Genomic DNA, 25,018 nt, shown 5'->3' with positions numbered 1-25,018 from the left:
TAAAGGGACAGAATCACTCATTTTATCCTGTCTTTGTGGTAAAAAAAAGGCATTTCCAAGTTACCGAGTAGTTGATGGTAAAAGTTCTTCCAACTACAAAATGCAGAAGAAACGAATGAGTTAGAAAAGTCATCATTTTAAGAGTCCAAATTAATGCATCTAGGAAATAATTTTGTGATTGCTTAACAGTAAACTTTATATTTGAGGCATCAGTCTGCCAACACTCAAATCCATGGATTAGTCTTAGCACCACTAACGATGGGATGACCAGACATTGTGTGCTGGAGGAAGTGTAATAAGAAATACAAGCACTATCTATGATGTCATCTTGCCAAAATAACTGGCGTGGAATATCATCATGTATCTGAATGGAACCATCAGTTTACAGATAATGTCATTTGGATCCTGATTCAAACAAAGCAAATATAAAAAGACTTTCTGAGATAATCAAAGCAAATTTAAAAGGACTAGGTACCGTGTTTCCCCGCAAATAAGACCTAGCCAGACAATCAGCTCTAATGTGTCTTTTGAAGCAAAAATTAATATAAAACCAGGTCTTATTTTACTATAAGACCGGGTCTTTAATATAATTAATATGATATGATATATAATATAATATAATATAATATAATATAATATAATATAATATAATATAATATATAATATCGAGTCTTATATTAAGTTTTGCTCCAAAAGGCGCATTAAAGCTGATTGTCTGGCTAGGTCTTATTTGCGGGGAAACACAGTATTCAACAAAGAATTTTGTTAAACAGTAATGTATTAAATCTTTATATGTTAGAGATATAAGTATTTGTGAGTAAAATATGTTATTTGTTATAAACTACTCAAGAAAAAAAGTGTGGGTGAAGGAAAGATAAAACACCAGCAAAATGTGGACAACTGGTGGATCTGGGCAATGGGTACATGGGACTTCATTATACTGTTATATCTCCTTTTGTGAATATTTTAACATTTTCAAAGTAAAAAGTTTTAAAAAAGTGTACTAATGTCTGCAATTTACTTGGAAATACATAAAACTAAGAGATTGAGATTGACGGATGGAAGGATGGAGAATCTGGGTGGTGGGTATATGAATGCTCACTGTACACCAAGTTCTTTTTACTTTCCTGTTTGGAAATTTTCATAATAAATGTTTGGGAATAAAAGTAAGTCTAGGTACAATTCAGAACCTTCTTCTTTTTACTTTTTTTGTAAACTTTTACTTATTTGTGTTTTTCCAGGACCCATCAGCTCAAAGTCAAGTAGTTGTTTCAATCTAGTGTGGAGGGTGCAGCTCACAGTGGCCCATGTGGGGATCGAACCGGCAACCTTGTTGTTAAGAGCACCGCACTCTAACCAACTGAGCTAACTGATCGCCCCTCAGAACCTTATTTAATAAATCTTAATTGTTATAACCTTTGCCTGACCTACTAACTCTAGTTTTTCCCAATACTTGAAGTGTGATGCTTCGCTGTAATCCTTGAACTTCCTTAAAAATTTCCCAGAATTATTCTAAGGTTTTGGGCTGGTTTGGTAGAAGCCCCTGCAGCAATTTGCCTCTCTTGGTTCCATCCAGACCTCACTGATGTCATAATGCCCCCAATTCCTTTGTACTGATTCTATGTAAATGAATTTACATTTGCATCTATATTTTGTTTCATGACAAATTTCCCTACTGGGAAAATGTACTCACAGGCCACCAGCATATTCTAGTCCATTCAGCCAGTATATTTCTCATAAAGAGTAAATCAACTGTGTTTTTGGCCAGAAAGCATGCTTAGTTAGGTTGAATTAAACTTTAATAAAAAGGTTTAATTAGGATGAATCAAATTAGTTAATTTAGTTGGGATGGAGTAATTATCAGAGACCAGCCTTTATAGTAACGGTGCACATGATTTCTGCAGAAGCAAAGTCAAGGCAAGACTGTTACTAATATCCCTGCTAACTGTAACCATACTTTGGGTCCTGGCATGAAAGAACTAGTTAAGGTTTCCTATAATTATTATATGTACTTCACAAAAAATGACAAAACCCATTAATTGACTTCCATGGGTCAAACAGCAAATGAGCCATTGAAGGAGGTACAGCAACTACAATTTGCGACTTCTGAACAGCTAAGCCACCACAAAGCACAAAGCCAGGCTTTCTTACCGATTTATTTCAGGGCAGATTGAGCAAGGAGTGCAGGAGCCATGGCTGTCGTTGCATGGAATCTTGCCCATGGTTCTACGTACCAAACCCACCAAATCAAAAAAGTGGTACAGAGGATTTAAAGGAGCTTTATTCTCTTTTGCCCACTTTACATTGGAAAATTTGTAACATCAATGCCACACATAAAAAACAAAGTTTGATGCCAGCTAAATTATATACTCCTTTAATTAAAAACACAATAAAAGAATAAGGATCACTTCATAAATTATATAAATGTCTAACCACTAAGTTATACACCTGAAACGAATATGATATATTCAATGTCAACTGTAATTGAAAAAAATAAAATAAAATTTAAAAATATTTAATAAAAGAATAGACTTTAAGTAGTCTACAATTCATTTTGTATACTTGGAATGGCTTCTAATCAGAAAACTATAAACACTTGGCACTTTTTCCAAGGCAATTTAAACAAATGTAACCAGAATTTCTTATTTCTTAACTATAACTAATTTATAATAGACTGGTAATTTGACCAAAGTTTTAAATGCATACAAAGTAATAAATACCCTGAATTTTATTCTGAACATAAGTAGAATAAAATAAAGGGGTTTTTACATACTGTACTCCAAACAATATAAAAGCTGACTCAATTGTTCAGCCTGAGTTTGAGAGCACAACTGGGCAATTGTATCTGAAAGTAGCCACTAACAGATACAATAAATTGCACCAGGGGAAAAAATAAAATAATGGGTAGTTTCATTAGGATTTTCATATAACATAAAACTACTTATTAAGTAATCATTTTTATGTTAAAATGTTTTCCAGAAGGCAACAAACAGAATTTTTTATCAATTACCCGAATGACACAAATCATATTTGAATAATTCATAATTGTCTAAAATAATCACTTGGTCCTCCACCTAATAAGAGTAAACCTTTCATATGAAGATCTTTGAACACTTAACCCTTGATATAACAAAAATCAGTAATGATGAAACAATTTTTTTTTTTTCTTTAAAGATGCTTCATTTTGTGAGCAGGAATTCAGAAGTCTCCACACTATCTTTTAGCGTATGCTATGGGGCAAATGTCCCATGTTACAGACGAGATTAAAGAGACAGATATTGATTGCTATGGTTCGGTCTGGGGCACAAGCCGGGTTGCTGCTGCAGCAAACACAGCTTTTAGGAGTTCATAACCTGTGAGAGCCTTCCCACTCTGCCTGGCCTAGAATTCTCTGATACGAGAGTCATTAACAATCAAGGAACAAAAGTAGATCATTGTCTCCCAATCTGTGTTTCTACAATGGTTTATTAAATTGACTAGTGGACTGCTTTGGTCCAGAGGAGACTGCAAAGCAGACAGGAATATTTCACTTAGGGGAGTGCTGAACAGTAACTTGGGGGTTGAGGGGCGCAGGCATGCCTAAATCAAGGAGAACATGGGGGAGCCTGATGCCATGATTAAAACCTGTTAGAAAGAATCTGTATTTAAAGATCTGACTGCTCATCTCTCATAGGTCATATAAACACTTGGCACTTTTTCCAAGGCTAAAGAGTAAACCAGTGACAATCAGTGTGCATTAATTAGCAACCCCATTCACACACAGGGCAATTCTAATTGTAATGGAGCAAAACACTGACATTAGTAACCATTCCTGACTTCTTCATCTGGCTTTAAAAAATGATTATGGTAAAGAAACAGTCTTGAAGGCTCTAGATATTAATTTTAAAATTTGTGTTGGTCATAAACAAGGATCATTTCTTATGGAAGGCTGATTTACACATAACTGTAGATCAATAGTCATATAAAATGCAACCTTTCATAATGGAAATCAATGCTGTATTATGCATGTTGAGAAACTATAACAAACGTTGGTCTAGTAGATGTAGATATATCTTACCATCCACAATCAGAGTTTGGCAGCCCAGGTTAAGAGTCACATAATGAATTATCCAGTCTAACAAGTCAGTTTGCACAGAGAATTATAAATGCATATATGCTTTCTATGCCACATACCCCAACTGTGGTTTATATGAAATAGTATATCAACAGATATAAAAGGCAGAGAAAGAAATGGGCCTGGTTAAAGACCCTTAGAACACACAATCACCAAATGCCCTACAAAGTGCAGTGACTCCTTCCCAGCCAGCTTCTTCCACCACCTTGTAAAGGAGTATTTTTATTTCACATGATAAAAAACATGAAAGAGAATTTTCTTATATTTCCCTTTACTAATTTAAGTTGGAAAGCTAATGACCAGAAAGGTCATTTCAAGCATTTCCCATAGTTTGGACATCACGAGTACATATGCAGAAGGTACTGTAAACACATTCAGGACTTGCAAACCCCATCTTGTGGTCTGTGAAATGGAACCATATGATTAGCCAAGTTTTCTTGTGACAAGTTCCTTTTAGAGACCATTATCCTGACTTCTTACTCCTTGATGGGATCCAATAGACTTACAGTGAATTCTATTCTAAAAAATCCAGGTTATCCTTCCTATTTATATCAGTAACATGAAAAAGCCTATGTGGCACATTGAAAAGTAGAGAAAATGACATTGGATGTAAGATATGAGTAACTAGACCCAAAGCCCCTCTCAGCCAAAAGAGGTCCGTCCTTTCAGATGGGCTTCCACAGACATGTATCTGGTGACCATGTTCAAGTAACAATTTGTTCTCTACTGGTAAATGGTAGGGATGCATTTTAATAAGAAGAAATATATTCAGTTCCCAAAATAAAAATCAGGGTTAGGACACTGGCAACATTCTTGCAACATGAATTAGGAGCCTACCAGGTGCCAGGACTGAACAAACCATTAAACATTTATAACTTTATGAACTCAGTAAGTAGCCCAGATGCCACAAAGCTTCTGAGCCATGCACAGAAACCCAGCCCGCCTGAAAGGTGCAGAGAGGGTATGGAACAGATTTCTGATGGACTTAGGAAGGATGTACAAGAATCATGGTTCATGTGTGCCAACTGCTCTGCAAACAATTAAATCTCTTTCTCTTGTCCCATCTTTATAGACATTTAAGACACATCGTTGGAGTGGTGCCTCTCAAACTCTAGGGAGCAGAGTTCCCTTAAGGATTCATTAAAACCCAGATGGCTATGTCCCACCCCTAGATTCCCAATTAAGTGGATCCTGGATAGGGCGTGAGAAGGTGTGTTCCTAATAAGCTCCCAGGTTTTATTGATGCTGCTGGTGAAGGTACCATACATGTAGACTCGGAATCTGTATCTTCTAGATTGGGAGCCTATATCACTGACCTTGGAAATTTAGGAACCCATCTGGGGTTTGGACCTGTCAAGGACATTCATCCAGGTGGTGGCTATACTGGGTTATAGGAGGCAACAATTAAGTTTGCAAATTTGTTTCAACGATATTGCTAACCTTTTGTTGATATCAGAGGGATTATTCATTATGAATTTATACTGACTGGACCAATGGTTAACCAAGTTTATTATTTGGAAGTGCTGCAAAGGCTGCGTGAAAAAGTTAGACAACCTGAACTTTTCGCCAACAACTCATGGCTCTTGCATCATGACAACACACCAGATCACAGAACACTGTCTGTGAGGGACTTTTTAGCCAGTAATCAAATAACTGTATTGAAACACTCTCTTGATCTGGCCCCCAATGACTTCTTTCTTGACCTGAAGATAAAGGAAATATTGAAAGGAAGCTATTTTGATGACATTAAGAACATCAGCTCTGATGGCCATTCCAGAAAAAGAGTTTCAAAATTGCTTTGAAGGGTGGAATAGGCTCTGGAATCCGTGCATAGCTTCCCAAGGGGAGAACTTCAAAGGTGACCATAGTGATATTCAGCAATGAGGTGCGGAGCACTTTTTCTAGGATGAGTTTGCAAACTTAATTGTCAGACTTTGTACGCTGGGTTGTTCTACAAGTTATGCTAATATAACATACCAGACAAAGGCTACCTGTGTTCCCTCCCACCAAGTAAGCCCTTAAACATTGCTACAAGCAGGGATTGAAAGGATATATCCAGTAAACAATTATAAACAAATACATTTACAAAGAAATAGATGATGAAGTCCATAAAAACGTTAAACAGACGACTACAAGTGTCTACCCTAGTGCTGATCACGTGGACTAGTGTTTTGCAACTCTGTGACCCTTTTCATAGAAGCATCTGGGAATAAGAACGACCACCCCACCACAGCAGCAGTTGCACGACAGTAATACCTGACTTGCTTTTCATCGCTGCCACTCCCAGGTGACAGTCTCAGAAGCTGATGAAGGACAGCTGCTCTGCAGTTTTCAAGGTCTTCTTTCAGAATGTCACTGTGACTATAGAGCCTATAAAACAGGTGCTGCATGAGATGTTTATTTAAGCACAGACGGCCAGCTTCTAGAATCTATGGTGGTTCTTCGTGATTTATTGAAATATATCTGTAATATAATCTAAACATAAAATGTAGCAACTAGACTGTCTCTCGACAAAGATGTAAAATGGGGCAGTTTAAAAAACTTGTTTGTGTGTATGTGGCAATTTTAAATCCATCAGAGGAAATAACTTTAACCCTTTTAAGACTGATGATGTTCAAATCCACAGCTATGTAATCTCATTCCACCTGACTGATAGGAATGCTAGATAATCTTAACAGCAGAAAATACTAATTTTATATTGTCAATCACAACAAAGTTAGATCTCCACAATTTATGAAATTTACTTAAATTGTCACTGCTAAGAAATTGAAAACTGGTGGCTAAAGTATATATAGGTTATGTCCTATATTTCTGAATGCAGAAAAATGACTATGATTTCTCCGTTTAGATCCTACTGCAATAAAATTTTCTTTATACTTAGTAAGAACAGGAAGGCATAGAAAGAGGGATTTAGCTTTTATTATTTATTACCAGTGAATTGAGGGTTTGTAGAGTCTAACAATTTGGCCTCTGTTTTAGGTTAGGCTTATTATGGTATCATAGTAGACTCCAAAGAGATTGGTTACTAACTTCCTTTAAGAAAATGTCTATTTTGGGGGAAAAAATGATTCTAAAAAGCTAGGAGAGAAAATATCAAAGACAAAACAGTACTACATCTTTTAAACAGTTGACCACATATGTAGTTGGGAATATTCAACACAAACCATAAAAAAGAAAATGAAACAACTTATACAGCAATATGTTAATTAGCAAAGGATTACTAATTTGTACTGCAGTTGGTGAAGTTACTGATCTATTTGATGGCCATGTGCTTGATATCACAAGGACGAAACAGATGTGCTCTGTCTACTGGCGTGTGAGTGACAAGTGCAGGCTTTGGCCCACCCCCATTCTGAAGCAAGCTTCCCCGCCCCCACCCTACCCCACCCCCCCATTCAAGCCCTGTTCTGGAAGCTGGGCCACTCTGTCAGTGCTCCAGCTCCTTGCTAAGTCCTAAACTCTTATATAAACTCTAAGCCTGGGTTCTTAGTCCCTGTGGGTCAGACTCTGTGTTGGGTCCTTCCTTCATTCCTGAGCTCTGCTGCCCCAAACCTTCCAGACTCCTGTCCTATGTTACTTACGGTACCTGTTAATACTTCTTTTTCTTAGGCAAAATCTGGGTCCTAATTCTTTCTGGAAGGCTTTATCTTGTCACCACTCAATTCACAGAACAACAGCCTGTCCTTAAGAAGAGAAAGATAAGCCCACCTGAGGTGAGTCAGTTTCAGAACAGGAAAGGAGAGCAAATAATCAATGGGAAGACAATCAGGAATTGTGAGGGGGCAAAGACACAGTGAGCCCCCTGGCATCACTGGGGCTTGATTAAGGCCCCAGTATTTGAGCAGGCAGGATTTAGACAGAGGGGGAGATAATTCAAGCGAAGGAGCAGCACAGGCAAAGGTGACAGGAAATGCCAGGGGTCGTGGGGTGTAGGGGCCAGCAAGGAGACAAGACTGGCCAGGTGAGAGATAAGATGTAAGTCTGGCTGTTGGTGATAAGATGTACTGGGAAATAAAATTTGATAGGAAACTGGTGAGAAAACAGCAAGAAACCTTGCAGATGTCTGAGCCATGGCTGGTTTCCTGAAAGCAGTTAGCCTGGCAGCAAGCTGTGCATGGATGGGATTGGTGAGGAGAGACCTGAGGCACTGAGGCCACCCAGGAGAGTGACCTGGTGCTCTCGATGGCAGGGGAAGAATGTGTAAGTGTGAGAACAGTGGTGGGGTGGCGGAGAAGGAGAAACAGTCATTCCAGGTGCAGCAGCCAGGGAGGAAGGACTCAAGCACCTATGGCTGGTGGAGTGGGGTTGCAGAAAGCTGCAGCACGTGCCTCCCTCAAAGGGCCAGTCACCCAACGCACTGTGGAGTGTGCGTCAGTGATATTAGATCTTCCTAGGTTTCAAGAGAAGCTGGAAATGCACAGTCACAAGTTTTATTTTATATGACATCTCCCAAATTAAAAAATGTGACAACTAATTCAAAAGAAGATTAAATATTGTGCCTGACAAACAATGCCCATCTACGGGCTTGGGGCTCCAGCTAAGACTGCATTTTGTCTCACTTCCTGACCAGGTAGTACACCCTGAGCAAGGCCATGGCGTGATGGTTTTATACCTCCTCTAAAACACTAGCATAACAGTGGAACTTAGTAGACACTCTAATACTGGGGTACCAAGGTGAGTTGGGGCAGGATGCTGCATTGAGAGCAGCCTCCCTCCAGGGAATAGTTTATCTCTGCCATTTTTAGGAATGCTGGTAAGAGAAAACAGACTAAGTTTTAGTGGTTTTATTATTTATAAATTCTCTACAGACAATGCACCCCTTGTTGCTACATCTCCCGATTCCTAATACCACCATGGTACGGTCCAGTTAGGACAAATGCCAGATAACCTTTGTTCTTTTCCAATCTTATCAATCCAAACATCAGGCTTACTTAGGCTAGCTCATCTCACACTCCGTCCAGGAGCTTCTCTGACTACTTTATTCATAGGATCTTTTCTATCCCTAAATTCCTTTTAGCACAATACAGACAACATCCTACACTGTACTGTTCTCTTTTTATGTCCTGTCTGCCTAGTCTTCTCAACAAGACCAAAAGCTTGTTCAGCACAGCAATTAACACTTCTGAATTTTTATTTTACTTTGAGTTTCATATAGTACTCAGTACAACACTAAAGACACACTTAACAACACTACACATTGAATGATAGGCCAAGATTTAAACCTAGATTAGAGAAATTCATAACACCTATTTTTACAGTCTGTTTTTAGATGTAGGAATTATACCAGTCCAGGGCTTCCAGGGGTGGCAATAAGTGACCAACAAGATGGCCATAAGCACTGTTATACAGAGCATTAATTAGGAACACAAAATGGACTCTAATAATTCTGATAGTTATGTCAGTCACAAAATGACAGTCGTACCAGAGCATCACGTGAAAGGCGTACCCTATAGATGATGTAATACAGAATTGTACACCTGAAATCGATGTAACTTTACTAATAATTGTCACCCCAATAAACTTTAATTTAAGGAAGGAAGGAAGGAAGGAAGGAAGGAAGGAAGGAAGGAAGGAAGGAAGGAAGGAAAGGAAAGGAAAGGAAGAAAAGCGTATCCTGTGAACACCCCAACCAGGTAATTCGAGACGCAGGGTGGAGTGTGCAGCTTTATCGGGCTGCAGATGGGAGCACCGCACCCAGTCTTGAGCATAAAATCAGAGCTCTCTGATGGCTCATCGCTCAGGGCTCAACTGACGAGCTGACAGCTGCATCTGCGCTCATCCCAGAGGGAGCGCTTGAAGCCTGGCCTCCTGACCGCCTCACCAGCCCAGCCTGACTCCCAGCGCTAAGCACCCCAGAGTCAAAGGCTCTCTCGCTGAACACCGGACTCTCTCTCATCCTTCTTTCAGAAGATGGTTCGCCTTGCCAGCCCTATTGCTCGCAAACCTGTGTGACCCTCTTCTGTGAAACTGCTCTACCTTGACTATTGGAGGCTATTCTCTGGCCGGAGCCTTGGTTAATGCCTGTGGTAAACCGAGTCAGTAGGGCAAGATCCACAGCTTTATTCTAATAAAGTCTGACACTGTAGAAAGACACAAATGTGTGTGAGACTGCTACTTGATAGTCACGTCCCACTCACGACAACTGTCCACACCAAGTTTATGGTCTATTCTAGATTAACTCAGAATCTCGTCTGTCTAAAAGATGAATTGGTCTGTGCTGAGGATTTCTAACAGTTATCTTCCCACATGATATCAGACTTAAGTTTGCAAAATATCCATCAGTCCTTTGCTGAAAATAATTCCATAAAAGAATTCACATACTGTACAGCGCTAAAGATTATACACACTGTGTTATAAAAACACTATTTTAGAATTTAAGACCCCAATTTCTTTCATGTCTTTTATGTGTATTTCTGCCAAAATAATTCCAGCTGGGGAGCATCAATCTGACGAGGCCACGTCGTCTTTTTCTGGGGAGTGTGTAGACTAGCCTGGCACCAACACACTGGACCCTCCCATTAGTTTGTTCTCTGCAAAGTCCAGCCAAGTGGACAAACCTGATGGGTGACAAGTAATCACTAGAAACACTAATGACAATTTAAAGGTATACTTTATTTTTTACCCAGTAACAGTTCAAGTATATAATAAGTACACTTTGGGGGCTAAATTTAAAGTAATTGTTGTTTAACTTCATTTTCATCTTTCAGCCACACAGAATTCAGGAGATACCTTAAAAGAAAACAACTCTACTCTGGGTTAATACAAACACTCAAATTAGGGTACAATTTCCTTTTTTTAAGTGAGTTAGAAAAGTTATGCTTTTTCTCTCAGTATCACAAATTGAGGATTATTTCTTGGCAAAAATAACCCTGTAGGAGGGCTACAAAAAATAAACTTTTCCTTAACTCTGTAACTTTCACACATTGCTGTGGGTGTTAATCTTTTGGGGGACTTAAAATTTATGTGTTTCAGTTATAGCACTAGAGGCTGAACTTTCAGGTTTTATTTTCTCTAGGGGACAACAGTCTCAAAATGGCGTCATAATCAATGACCACAAATAGTAACGTGTTTGCTTCTGTTGATGAAGAACATCCAGCCTGACAGAAAGCTTATAAGAGTTTATTTGAGCCAAAATGACAATCGCCAGGAAGCAAAATCTCAACGGATTGAGAAAATGCTCTGCGAAATGGTGGTTTGCAGCATAGAATCAAAGGAGGAGGGTTACATGGAATCCACTGGCAATAGATTAAGGGGGTGAGAGAAAGCAAAGCGGGGAAATCTCTGGGATTGGATAAAAGTAAATTGGAGAGACAGGTACTTCTTTCACATAGGTGGGTACAGGGTAGTTAATAGTTCGCATAGAGATGTTAATCAAGGGACAAGAGTAATAATGAGGGATTCTGTACTTTCCTGCTCTGGTCTGGAAAAATAGACAGGCTCACTTAAGGTGAAGATTAACTTTGTGAAGGAATCTTCAGGCTAAAGATGTGACTTTCCGCCATGGCCCACTTAGTTATCAATTTTTTTTATGCTCACGCCATCTTATGTGGTTATTTTCAGTCTCCTGAGCTTGTCAGATTTAATATGTAGTCCCTTTCCCATCCATACTTCCATAATTTACATAATATACTGTTACTTTTTAAAAGTTTTATAAACCCTATTTACTGTATTTTTAATGAGATTGAAAAATCATAAAGTGCTATAGTTGGTCACATCCAGAACAAAGTTTTAGGGAAGAAATTGTATTTCAAAGTGAGCAACAACAAAGAGGCATCAATTGTAGAGGTGGTCCACAAGTTATGAGTGTGCAATTTAGGAAGAACCCGTACACCGAAAGGTCAGAAAGTGGCAAAGCAAACCCACTTTGTTTCCAATTCCAATGTCTGCAGAAACACTGGCCCTGAAACTACTTCCTCCTCCCACCTTTTTTCCAAAACACAAGAAGGTTTTGATCTTTAAACTAAGAACATGGTCTGGATAGAAAAGTTTACTTTTAAAACTATCACTTTATCAAGTTCTAGTTCTGGTTTTTTACACTTAATTCCCACTGAAATTTGTTGAATACAATTAACATTTAAAATCCTCCAAAGACACATGAGGGTTCTCTAGTTTAAGCAGAAGTAGTAGAATGCATTCCAGTACCAACACTTAAAGACCACAACTGCTATAAAATATAACTAACAAGCCAGAGCGGGCTGTTGTCAGTCAAAACCAGGAAGCTAATTCAATTTGTGTAGCTCACTGGTCATCCTGAAGCAATGTAGCACCTTCTCTTTTATAAGAGAAAACCTCCAGTGACCTCCCACCCACAGGTACACAAATACAATTGAGAAGCATAGATGCCTGCAGAAGCTCTACCTCCATAAAGATGCAAATTAAAATTTAAACAATTGTAACAATCGGCTGGAGCTAATCCTTTTACAGAGGTGTAAATGGCTATTGAGAACTGAATTCCGGGCTGCCAGCTTTTGTTAAAGAGCATTACAGACAAATTTCACCCAAGAGCAACGCCAAGCCACCAAGTCTTTGGAATATTGATAAAATAATTTCATAAAGTCAGTGCAATTCGTTTGCTTTGATGTCAAATTTCCTGACCATAAATCCAAACATGTAAATATAAACTACATCAAGAATTAGTGCCCTGGGAAAATAAACTGGAAGCCACTATCTCAAGCCTGACACCCGATGGCTGGAATAGCTGTATGTGCGGCCACAGCGAAGTTTGTACATGGGGTTTTGTTTGCCACACAAAACAGTTGTAGAAAGGACAAACACATACATAGTTAAACAGTATTTTTCTTTTAACAGGCTGTCTTACAAAACCTATGTTTTGGTGGCTACCTTGGTCCCCATTGTGCAGCCCTGTGGGTGGTCCCTTCCAGGGGGCCACTTGAAGGGAGCACAATGCCAAAAAGGAGGGAAGGAGGGGACCTCGACACAAAGGCCATCAGAGCGGGGCAGTCTGCGGCAGGCTGTGGACCAGAGGTCAGCAAACAATGCTCCTTCTCTTTACCCAGGAAACAAGGGCTCCTTCTCTTTACCTGGAAAGAGTGTGGTTAAGCTGACAGCTTGAATTATGGGCTACATTTTGTAGGGTACCATCCATCTGTGTAGAGGTCCTCTTTATTGTAGTAGACGCGGCACAAGCAAAACCTTTGCCTTTTCCCCCACTTTGGCCTCCAAACAGACCTCCTCATTCTGTTCCATTTTAATTCTCAGGACTACTCCCTCTCCCATATCACTGTTTGTTTGTTTTCCTTAACAAGGCAGTGGAAGACCTGAGAGAATTTATAATAGGTCTTTCCCTCCACCCTTACACAGTGATAACCACTCTGAAATCATAATGAGTTTTAGTAGCCAAGAATCATTAGTGATGGCTGCAGATGTGCTTTATGAAATGGGCAAGTGTCCTCAGTCCACTTTCTCTTCGATAACTCTATGGATCCCAAACTTAACATCCAGCTTGATAAAAACCCTCCTTTCTGGGAAGGTGAAGACTGGAAAGATTTGCTCCCTGGATTCCTTTTAAATCAGTACTCACATGTCACCAGTAGGGTGTTGTCATTAGGGTGCTGGCTGTGCTAATCTGAGGTGTATACAACAGATTTATGGAGCCAGTCACCTAAAGTGGCCTGGCTTTAAATATCTGCTGCAGAAAAGAATGTGGATGGGAAATGTCTTATTATCATACAACTTTATACCTTCAAAAATTTAATACAATCAGGCCCTGTCTTTTGGAAAAGTTTAAAAAAAACTATGAACATAAAACTTTTTTTTTTGCTTATTAGATGTTATCATAATCAGTTCAACAATTAAATTGTAAGAGGGTACTTTGGACAAAAAGGCATTTGATATTGTTAGGATAGAATCATCTTTGCTGGGACTTAGTGACAGATGGAGGACCACACATAAAACATTAGACTTTTGCTGTTGTTACCTGTCTGTCTCCGTATGTATGTGTACATGTGTCTGTAAGAGAAGAGACAAAAGGTTCAGACTGGGCTGCAAGGGTTACACTGTATGAGGGGACTCAGAGACAGAAGAAACCAGAGGGCATAATGAGATAGTGGATGGGTTTACTGAAGGCTCAGGCAACGTTCAGACCCTGAAATAAGTTAGTATGTCACTTCTCCGGGATAAGTGAGTTCCTCAGAGGCCAGTTAACTCTGATGAATGGGAATGGGGTACAGTGCAGTCAACCTCCACTGAAAGGGAGCTCAAACCCATAAAGCAGATGCCTCCCTGCATTCTGACTGTGTCTGGGGTCCACCTCCATGATGACAATGAAATGGAAGTGGCAGCACCCAGGGAGGACACCTGCAGGAGAGGGACTGAACACTTGGCTATTAATGTTTCCCTCCTGCTGTATGAGTATAGTACAAATCAAACACCATAGGACTGCTGAAAAGGTGGTGCTGGGCCCTTCAGAGGGTCAATACTGTACTAAACTGAAGAAGCTGAAACAATTTATTATTCAAATGCTCATTCACCTAAGAAGCTGCTAAAACGACGCCAAAGACAAAAAGAAGAAACAAGAAAGTGAATGATAACAAATCATCATTATCAATGAATAAATGGCTTAACTATAGAAGAAAGGCTGTCAGGATGCAAAGAAGAAAAAAATAAAAGCTAACTGGCCCTCCTGAGTAGACCCTGAGAACCAGGTGAAAAGCATTCTCTTGTGAGCCAGAGTTCAGAGGATGTTAGATAAGCACATCTCTAATTCCAGGTAAATACTTTTCCTAAAGCAGGACCGGGGTGGCTACTCACATGCTGGGATAGAGAGATGAGAAAGACCTTGCAATCCCTGGATGTCCCCTTGGCCTGCAGGGGAGCTATACTCTACCACATGAGCCACTCCTTCACTTGAAGTGACCAATAGTTCCCTAGACATGAGCTAGGGTGGCTTGTCTCCAAGCTGTTGTTTACACTGCAGTGCTCCCCTGCAATCTGGAATGGCTAATCTCCTTCAACCAATCACCATGGCTATTCTGGTTATCTACTGTGTGTAACCAAAATGTAGTAGTGTAAAACAACCAACAACTTGTCATGCTCTTGGCTTCTGTGGGGAGGAGTTTGGACAGAGCACAATGCAGGTAGTTTGTCTCTGCTCCACGATGGCCTCAGCTTGACCATCTAGGGGTGACCTGGAATGCAGGGGTCTGGAACTATTTGGAGGCTTCTTCACTCACATCTCACAGGGGCCTGGGCTGGGATGTTTTCTGGCTCAGCTGAGCCTAAGACTGTAACACTAATACGTGGTCTCTCCCCGAGGCCTGTTTGCTATTAGCCTTATTTTCTTGAAATCCTGACAATGTTCCAATCTTTTCTACCTTATTTTGGTCTTAATCAACAAGGGCCTCACTCCCAGTTTCCTCTCCAACCTCTGGTAAACTTATTTCACTCAAAATAAACTACTTTTTAATCTCAGATTTGTACTGAAACAGGTCTAGTTTTGCTACACACCTCGAAGAATTTGGCCTGACTATTGATTCTCTCCTGGCAGAAGTATAGGTCTGGTACATTCTTCAACCAGCCTCCCTAATCATTCTTCCCCCTCTCCTCCCCTTCCCTCTCCCCTCTCTCCTCCTTTATCTCCCTATTGGGAGACCACCTCCAAAATGTAATTTACTTAAATATCAACTATTAAAAAAACTCGAGGTGACGTCATAGGAATGGCGGCAGCGGGGTGCACTTTTTGAGTTCTCCCTCGGATCTTATCAGAAACGGGACGCTTATAACCCATCAAAGGACTCTATGCTCACCACGCAGAATAGCGAAGAGACTCGCGCAGGGATTACTTGCAGGGCCCAGCTTAAGAGGCACAAGATTCAACATACCCAGAGCCCAACTCCAGACCAAACCAGAGTACTACCGGGTTTGACCTACAAGTGACACACCCAGAGGGGATTCTTTACAGTCACAAGAGCCCATAGAGGCAAAACCACATTTAATCAGTCAACAACCCTCATGCAGCAGAACACCCTGCTCTGGGCATAGCCAAGTCTCACAACTAGTCAGCCTAGGAGTTAACCCCACTTACTCACAAGCAAAAAGCAATTAAAGATCTTCTTTAACAGGACAATAACACAACGCAAGAGTCACCTTTGGAGCACATGCAGAGGAGAAGAACGAAGTAGTGCAAGTCAAATATAAAGGACACATACTACATAAGATAACCCAACAAAAACTAAGACCCCTAGGGGATCTACCTAATACATCGAAGCAAATACAGAGAGTCAGCCAGAATGGGGAAACAAAGAAACATGTCCCAAATAAAAGAACAGAAGAAACCTCCAGAAATGGAACCAAATGAAACAGAGGTAACCAACCTATCAGAGACAGAGTTCAGAACATTGATGATAAGAATGTTTAAGGAGCTTAGAGACGACATAAAGAAGGATGTAGAAATCATAATGAACAACCAGTTAGAAATAAAGAACACAGTTACCGAAATAAAGAACTCACTTGAAGGAATTAACAGCAGGCTAGATGAAACAGAGGATCGAATCAGCAACTTATAAGACAAGTTAGCAGAGATCACCCAAACAGAACAACAGAAAGAAAAAAGAATAAAAAACAATGAAGATGGTTTAAGAGACCTCTGGGATAACATTAAGCGCAACAACATGCGCATCATAGGAATACCAGAAGGTGAAGAGAGGGAGCAAGGGATTGAGAACATATTTGAAGTAATAATGTCCGAAAATTTCCCTAACCTGATGAAGGAAACCAACATACAAGCCCAGGAAGTGCAGAGAGTTCCAACCAGGATAAACCCAAACAGGTCCACACAAAGACACATTATAGTTAAAATGGCAAAGGTGATCGCTTCTCGGCCTTTTGGCTAAGATCAAGTGTAAAATGGCAAAGGTGAAAGACAAAGAGAGAATCCTAAAAGCAGCAAGAGAAAGACAGAGGGTTACATACAAGGGAACTCCCATAAGACTATCAAATGACTTTTCTGCAGAAACATTGAAGGCCAGGAGGGAGTGGCAGCAGATACTCAAAGTGATGGAAAACAAAGGCCTACAACCTAGGTTGCTTTATCCAGCAAGGATATCAGTTAAAGTTGATGGAGAGATAAAGACCTTCCCAGAAAAGAATAACCTAAAGGAATTCATTACCACCAAGCCAGCATTGCAAGAAATACTAAAAGGACTTCTGTAAATAGAAGATGAAAACAATCTAACTACAAATTTAAAAATGGCAATAACTATGTACCTATCAATAATCACTTTAAATGTAAATGGTTGAAATGCTCCAATCAAGAGACATAGGGTGGCTGAGTGGATAAGAAAGAAAGACCCTTGTATATGCTGTATACAAGAGACTCACCTCAGATCAAAAGACACACACAGGCTGAAAGTGAAGGGTTGGAGTAAGATATTTCATGCAAATGGAAATGAGAAAAAAGCTAGAGTTGCAATACTTATTTCTGACAAAATAGACTTTAAAATGAAGAAAATATTAAAAGACAAAGATGGCCACTATATAATAATAAAGGGATCGATTCGACAAGAGGACATAACCCTAGTAAACATTTATGCACCCAACATAGGAGCACCTAAATATATAAAACAGATATTGGCTGACATAAAGACAGAGATCAACAGTAACACTATCATAGTAGGGGACTTCAACACACCTCTGACTACAAGGGACAGGTCTTCCAGACAGAAAACCAATACGGAAACAACAGCCTTAAATGATACATTGGACCACTTGGATTTAATCGATATTTTCAGAGAATTTCACCCCAATGCTTTAGAATACACATTCTTCTCAAGCGCATATGGAACATTCTCCAAGATAGACCATATGTTAGGCCACAAAGCAAGTCTTGATAAATTTAAGAAAATTGAAATCATACCAATTGTCTTCTCTGACCACAGTGCTATGAAATTAGAAATGAACTACAGGAAAAAAAACTATTCATGGAGGCTGAATAATATGTTACTAAATAATGAATGGGTCAAGCAGGAGATCAAGGAAGAAATCAAAAGATAGCTCGAGACAAACGAAAATGAAAATACGACGACCCAAAATCTATGGGATGCCGCAAAAGCAGTCCTAAGAGGGAAGTTCATAGCATTGCAGGCCTACCTAAAGAAACAAGAAACATCACTAATCAACAGTTTATCTTCACACTTAAGGGATCTGGAAAAAGAACAACAAAATAAGCCCAAAGGGAGTACAAGGAAGGAGATAATAAAGATCAGAGAGGAAATAAATGAAATAGAAACCAGAAAAACAACACAAAAGATCAATGAATCCAAGAGTTGGTTCTTAGAGAAGATAAACAAAATTGACAAACCTTTAGCCAGACTCATTAAAAAAAAGAGAGAGAGGAACCAAATTAATAAAATCAGTAATGAAAGAGGAGAAGTGACAACAGACATGGCAGAAATACAAAATATTTTAAGAAATTATTATGAGCAACTGTATGCCAACAAATTAGACAACCTGGAAGAAATGGACAATTTTCTAGAGGCGTACAATGTTCCAAGGCTAACTCAAGAAGAAACAGAAAACCTGAATAGACTGATTACCACCAAGGAAATTGAATCAGTAATCAACAATCTCCCAACAAACAAAAGCCCTGGACCAGATGGCTTTACAGGTGAATTTTACAAAACGTTCAAAAAAGAATTATCACCTATTCTCCTCAAACTCTTCCAAAAAATCCAGAGGGAGGGAAGACTCCCAAACACTTTTTACGAAGCCACTATCACCCTAATCCCAAAATCTGACAAAGACACCACAAAAAAAGAAAACTACAGGTCGATATCGCTAAGGAGCATAGATGCAAAAATCCTCAACAAAATATTAGCGAACAGAATTCAGCAATACATTAAAAAGATCATACACCATGATCAAGTGGGATTCATCCCTGGTATGCAAGGGTGGTTCAACATCCGCAAATCAATTAATGTGATACACCACATTAACAAAATGAAAAATAAAAATCACATGATCATATCAATAGATGCAGAAAAAGCATTTGATAAAATCCAGCAGCCATTCATGATAAAAAACCCTTAAGAAAGTGGGAATAGAGGGATCATATCTCAACATAATAAAGGCCATATATAAAAAAACCACAGCTAACATCATACTCAACGGGGAAAAGCTAAAACCATTCCCCTTAAGATCAGGAACAAGGCAAGGTTGCCCACTTTCTCCACTTCTATTCAACATAGTGCTGGAAGTTCTAGCCACAGCAATAAGACAAGAAAAAGAAATAAAAGGCATCCAAATCGGTAAGGAGGAAGTAAAACTGTCATTATATGCAGATGGTATGATACTATATTTAGAGAACCCTAAAGACTCCACCAAGAAACTATTAGAGCTGATAGATGAATTTAATAAAGTAGCAGGATACAAAATTAATATTCAGAAATCAGTTGCATTTGTATATATCAATAATAAAACATCAGAAGGAGAAATTGAAAAAACAATCCCATTTACAATTGCTCCAAAGACTATAAAATACCTGGGAATAAATTTAACCAAAGAAGTAAAAGATCTGTACTCAGAAAATTATAAGACGCTGAAGAAAGAAATGAAAGAAGATACAAATAGATGGAAACACATACCATGTTCATGGATAGGAAGAATTAATATAGTTAAAATGTTCATACTGCCTAAGGCAATATACATATTCAACGCAATTCCTATCAAACTACCAACGACATTTTTCACAGAAATAGAACATATAATCCTAAAATTTATATGGGACCATAAAAGACCCTGGATATCCTCAGCAATCTTGAGAAATAAGAACATAGTGGGAGGTATAACAATACCTGACATCAAATTATACTACAAGGCTACAGTAATCAAAACAGCATGGTACTGGCATAAAAACAGACACATAGATCAATGGAACAGAATAGAGAGCCCAGAAATAAATCCATGCCTATATGGCCATTTAATCTATGACAATGGAAGCAAGAATGTACGGTGGGGTCAAGACAGTCTATTCAATAAATGGTGCTGGGAAACCTGGACAGACACATGCAAGAATATGAAGCTGGATCACCTCCTTACACCACATACAAAAATAAATTCAAAATGGCTTAAAGACTTAAATGTAAGATCTGAAACCATAAAATTCCTAGAAGAAAATATACGAAGAAACTTCACAGACATTACCCGGAGGAAGACTTTTACTGATATATCCCCTCGCGCGAGGGAAGTAAGAGAAAAAATAAACATGTGGGATTACATCAAACTAAAAAGCTTTTTCACAGCAAAGGAAACCATCAATAAAACAAAAAGGGATCCTACTGAATGGGAAAAGATATTTGCCAATGATATATCTGATAAGGGGTTAATATCACAAATTTATAAAAAACTCACTCAACTCAACTCCAAAAAAACCCAAAAAATCCAATTAAAAAATGGGCAGAGGACATGAAGAGACATTTTTCTAAAAAAGACATACAGATGGCAAACAGACATATGAAGAAATGCTCAACCTCACTAACCACCAGAGAAATGCAAATAAAAACCACAATGAGATACCACCTCACCCCAGTCAAGATGGCTATCATCAACAAACCAACAAACAACAAGTGCTGGCGCGGATGTGGAGAAAAGGGAACGCTTGTGCACTGTTGGTGGGATTGCAGATTGGTGCAGCCACTATGGAAAACAGTATGGAGGTATCTCAAAAATCTGAAAATGGAACTACCTTATGATCCAGCAATCCCACTCCTAGATATCTATCCGGAGAAATCCAAAACTCCAATTCAAAAATCTTTATGCACTCCTATGTTTATTGCAGCACTATACACAATAGCCAAGACATGGAAACAACCAAAATGCCCATCGGTAGATGACTGGATTAAGAAACTGTGGTACATTTATACAATGGAGTATTACACAGCCATAAAGAAGAAAGAAATCTTACCATTTGCAACAACATGGATGGACCTAGAGAACATTATGTTAAGTGAAATAAGTCAGACAGAGAAAGACAAATACCATATGATCTCACTTATATGCAGAATCTAAAGAAAAGAATAAGTGAATGAACTAATCAGAAACAGTTTTGGAAACATAGAGGAAAAACTGAGGGTTGCTAGAGGGGTGGGGGGGTGGGGATAAGGGGAAGGTGAGAGGTTTAGAAAATAGTCGGTAACCACAAGATGGCCACGGGGCTTTGAAAATTAATTTGGGGAACGTAATCAATAATGTAAAGATGTAAAGATGTTGTAGGGTATCCGATGGACATGTGTCCCATTTGGGAGACCACCTCATGGATGATGTAGATGCCTGAGCTCTGCACAGTACACCTGAAGCTGAACAATACTGAATGACAACTATAATTTTATGTAAATATATATATATATATGTATATTTATATATTTGTATGTATATTGTTATAGGAAGCGGAGTACAGCATTAGGAATAGAGACAGTGGAAATGTATTGGCTCTGTGCGATGTCAGAGGGATAGTGGATGGGGGAGGGGGGTTCACACAGTGTGAGGGATATAAATGATAAACGTCTAAGTATTACTTTGTCTTGTGTACCTGAAACTAATAAAATTAAAAAAAAAAAAAAAAACTCAAGGAAAACAGTGACAACATGGTTTTTCATTTTCTTTTTTTAAGTCTCCCAAATTCCCTTATTAAAGGGAGAGGGGGCAGAGAGAAGGAGTGGGGGATGGAGAGGGAGAGAGGAAGAGAAGAAGGGAGGGAGGGAGGGAGGGAGGGAGGGAGGGAGAGAGAGAGAGAGAGAGAGAGAGAGAGAGAGAGAGAGAGAGAGAGAGAGAAAGAGAACTAGGAAAGCGAACCAAAATTTCATGTTTAATATCTATTACAAAATTAAGTTTACAAAATAAGAGTGGGACAAACTACTGATAGCAACTGAACCTGTGTTTATAACTGCAATTGTGCAGAAGGAAGTGGAGGGACAGCAAAAGGATATATGATGTCCCTGAGAAGGTAAGGACCTCTAAATCACCAAGGGCTAGCGGCAGCCCATCTGGAAGAAGGTCTGCAGGTACATCTCAAGGGTGAGAATAAAGGGACTGCTGTAGCGTTTAGGAGCAATCTAGGCCCTATAACTGCAGAACCTTACCAGTCTGAGTGTCCTTTTAGCAGCGAGTTCTGCACTGAGGAGAAACTACTGGAAATGAACTCTAGAGCTGAACTGAGACAGTAAGGGCAGAAGAAATAATTTTTCCACTTAAAGAGGAGGAGGGGACAAGAGCCAAGAGGTCTAAGAAAGAGACCACACTTATAAACATTCTGGGAGAACAACAGAAGAGGAAGCTCTGGATCCATAAAATTAGGAAAGCCAGCCTGGCCCATGTGCCCCTCCAGAGTGTAGGAGAACTTATCTCATTGGAACATAATCCCAGAAAAAATTATAGGTCCCCTTATCAGTAAAATTCAGGTAATGACACCTTTACTGCATAAGGCTGCTGTAATAAGGAGATACTGTTTATAAAGCAGCTGGCACAGCTTCTGGTACATAACAAGCACTCAAAGATTACAGAAATTATAATATTACCATTATTATAAACATTAGCATATCAAGTTTATATAACAACCTTAAACCTAACCATAACAAAATATTAATGACTTCAGGTAAGCCACCGGGAAGTGTGGTAAAACCACTGTCCCATTCGAGAGGACATCTCCCAAGTTGTCAACCCCTAAACTTAGTGATTTCTCCCCAGAACAGTACTGGATATGTAACTATCCAATTCTGCCTCTAGCCTTCCCTTTCCTTGGCTGCAGCCTGAACTGTTCCAGATGCTCACACATCCTTGCTTCAGACAGACATCCATAGCTGATTAGTCTATGATTTTCCTTTGATAGATAAATTCTAAGCCCTGATTATCTTGTTTCTGGAAGGTATCTCATTTTTTAGGAAAACTTCTGATCACACTGATTTGGATAATGACTTCCTGGTTAACTCTTAGACTGCTACGGTCTTACAAGTGACCTCATATACTGATGCTAAGCATAAGCTATATTTATAGTGCCTCATGAAAAGGGCTAAATAAAACTAAATGCCTGCTTTGCCATGATTCTGATTCTCTGATGCTAGAAATTAAATTTACCAAATTTCCAAGAGTCAGAAGTATGATAGAAGCCAAGTTCATTTCTAACTTCAAAGAAAATAACTGGCCATTCCTATTTCACCTTTTGTATGCCCCTGCATCTTGACTTCCAGAATTATCATATCAGATTATCATTAAGTAATTAATTATCAAATGCCAAGATATGCCAGCCACTGTATCAGGTACTTGAGCTGAAAAAAAAAATGAATCTGATAAAGGTGGTAAATGAGAACTTAGAAGTCAAGTTCAATTAGTCAAAAGGAGATCCAAGATCATAGTTGCAAAAGGTCATGGCTCTGCCATTCTTCCTGTGATTTCACAATATGTCTAAAGCAGGGTCTCTAGAGAGCAAGAGAACATTCCAAACAAAACAAGTAAGTTCCTGATTTGTTTCTTATGATCATCTCTTGTTAAAGAAAGGGACTTAGGGGCAGGGCTGGCCTGCCATAAGAAATAAAAGGGTAATTTTTCATAAATGTGTATAAAACAACAACATTCTGAAATAGCATATTTTATATGTCAGCAGATGGTCATGAGTTTGGAAGGCTTTCTAAAAACCACACATAGGAAAACAAGAAAGCACTGTGTACAATCTAAAGAGACAAATTGTTAAAAGACTTGAGAGGGCTCATCACAGGGAAGAAAAATGAAATGGAAGAGGAGCAAACTGTCCTAGTAATAGATTTAAAAGGTAAAAGGCAAACCAAATTAGAAATGACTTGGCCAAAGATATGCATTTCACAATTAAAACTAAAAGGGGGCAAATGATACCTGGTTTCCTAGGCCTTCTGAAAGGAAGAAGCAGCCAAGTGAAACTGATTATGAGGGAGCAGGGGAAAGAGACACTTGGGCAGGCTTTAGGATGCTGGTACTATTTTTGACTGGTCATTGAGACGGTTAAATCTGTGCTAATTAATCAAGCAGTATACTCATGATTTGCATATGTATATGTGCTATATTTTAATAATAAAATTTATTTTTAAAAGTACATATAATAAGGATTTCAGCCTCTCAAAATGGCATCCTAAGTAATGCAGGCCAATTCTTGCACTAAAGTACAAACAACACACACACACACACACACACACAGTGTGATAAAGAAAATACAGTGAATGTTTAAATAAAAATTTATTACACTAAAAGACACATTGCCATGAATCTGCCTCAAAATGCTCCCCCTCTCTTTGAACACACTTATCCCATTGTTCTTGCCACTTTCAGAAGCAGTTCTGGAAGTCCTCTCTCATGAGTGTCTTAAGTTGCACTGTCATGGCTGCCTTGATGTCCTGAATCAATTCAAAACATTTTACTTTCTACCTTAACATAATAAAGGCCATATATGACAAACCCTCAGCTAATCTCATAATTAACAGTGAAAAACTGAAGCACTTCAACATAGTGTATGATGTCCTCGCCAGAGCAATCAGGAAAGAGAAAGAAATAAAAGGTATCCAAATTGGGAATGAAGAAGTTAAATTGTCTCTCTTTGCTGACACTGACGACATGAGGCTATATATAGAAAACCCTAAAGACTCTACCAAAAAGCTACTAAAAACAATCAATAAATATAGTAAAATTGCGGGCTACAAAGTCAACGTACAAAAGTCCATTGCATTCCTATATATTAACAATGAAATCTCAGAAAAAGAAATTGAAAAAAACAATTCCTTCTGCAATTGCTACAAAAAGAATAAAATACGTAGGAATAAACTTAACCAAGGATGTGAAAGACCTATGTGCTGAAAACTATAAGACATTTTTAAAAGAACTTGAAGAAGACACAAAGAAATGGAAAGACATTCGTGCTCATGGATTGGAAGA

General features: G+C 38.9%; 1 protein-coding gene across 15 annotated transcripts in view; it reads right to left on the bottom strand.

Moving 5' to 3' along the window:
* Positions 1 to 25,018, bottom strand: part of KIZ (kizuna centrosomal protein) — a 154,775-nt gene that overhangs the window by 59,747 nt on the left and 70,010 nt on the right. For 11 of the 15 annotated variants that reach the window (XR_016018236.1, XM_088789287.1, XM_088789288.1 and 8 more), the window contains one exon: positions 6,371 to 6,484. The exons of the other annotated variants lie outside the window; for them this stretch is intronic. Coding sequence is in view for 10 of the 11 variants with exons in the window: in XM_088789287.1 (XP_088645413.1) it covers positions 6,371 to 6,484 (114 nt within the window). In the remaining variant the exon portion in view is untranslated. The remainder of the gene's footprint in view (positions 1 to 6,370; positions 6,485 to 25,018) is intronic. 15 annotated transcript variants of the gene reach the window in all.

The sequence above is a fragment of the Rhinolophus sinicus genome, chromosome 13 (genome assembly GCF_057876585.1).
Source record: "Rhinolophus sinicus isolate RSI-liver-muscle chromosome 13, RSI-T2T, whole genome shotgun sequence".
NCBI classification, from domain to species: Eukaryota; Metazoa; Chordata; class Mammalia; order Chiroptera; family Rhinolophidae; genus Rhinolophus; species Rhinolophus sinicus.
Note: the sequence above shows the minus strand (reverse complement) of the source record. Positions and strands in the feature narration are given on the sequence as shown.